The 499-nt window shown below is 37.9% G+C and overlaps 1 protein-coding gene across 1 annotated transcript in view; it reads left to right on the top strand.

Annotated features, from left to right (window-relative positions):
* Positions 1-140: 140 nt before the first annotated feature.
* The window catches only part of eif2b1 (eukaryotic translation initiation factor 2B, subunit 1 alpha), a gene marked incomplete at its 5' end in the record, with an annotated part of 2618 nt that continues 2259 nt past the window's right edge, over positions 141-499 (top strand). The window contains 1 exon segment of the mRNA XM_014034394.1: positions 141-203. Coding sequence (XP_013889848.1) covers positions 141-203 — 63 coding nt within the window.

Below are 499 nucleotides of genomic sequence, written 5' to 3'. Positions count from 1 at the left end.
CTTAAAATCCATGTAGTGTTTCATTAGACATTTTGCTATCAGACAAGAGACACACACGCAAACATTATCCAATAACAAAATGTAAAATAGCTGCATTCATTTATTTTTATTTTGTTTGTTGTCACAGGTATGTCTTGGAGAAAGTGGATCTGGTTATTGTTGGTGCAGAAGGTGTGGTGGAAAGCGGTGGAATCATCAACAAGGTCTGTTTCTTTTATTACTCAAACTATTGTTTGTGATTGTGGGGCTAACCATGTGAATATTTTTGTAGTACAAAATAGGTGAGTCATGTGAATTTGTTTTCATAAAACAAGTATCTGCTCTGAGGCAGGACAGAATGGGGCGTCTGATCCCCCTTACTTTGTTTTTTGAATGAGCTGAGGTGATCAGAGCATGCGTCCGTAACATGTGGCGTCTTCTGAAATATTTGTCCCAGCTTTCATATGCACTTCACATCAGGCGACTCAAACGTCATATTTTATTACTGTGGTAATACAGT

This window comes from Austrofundulus limnaeus, unplaced genomic scaffold (genome assembly GCF_001266775.1).
Source record: "Austrofundulus limnaeus strain Quisiro unplaced genomic scaffold, Austrofundulus_limnaeus-1.0 Scaffold2094, whole genome shotgun sequence".
In the NCBI taxonomy this organism is placed as follows: Eukaryota; Metazoa; Chordata; class Actinopteri; order Cyprinodontiformes; family Rivulidae; genus Austrofundulus; species Austrofundulus limnaeus.
The sequence above is the reverse complement of the archived record's forward strand: the minus strand, read 5'-3'. Positions and strand labels throughout refer to the sequence as shown.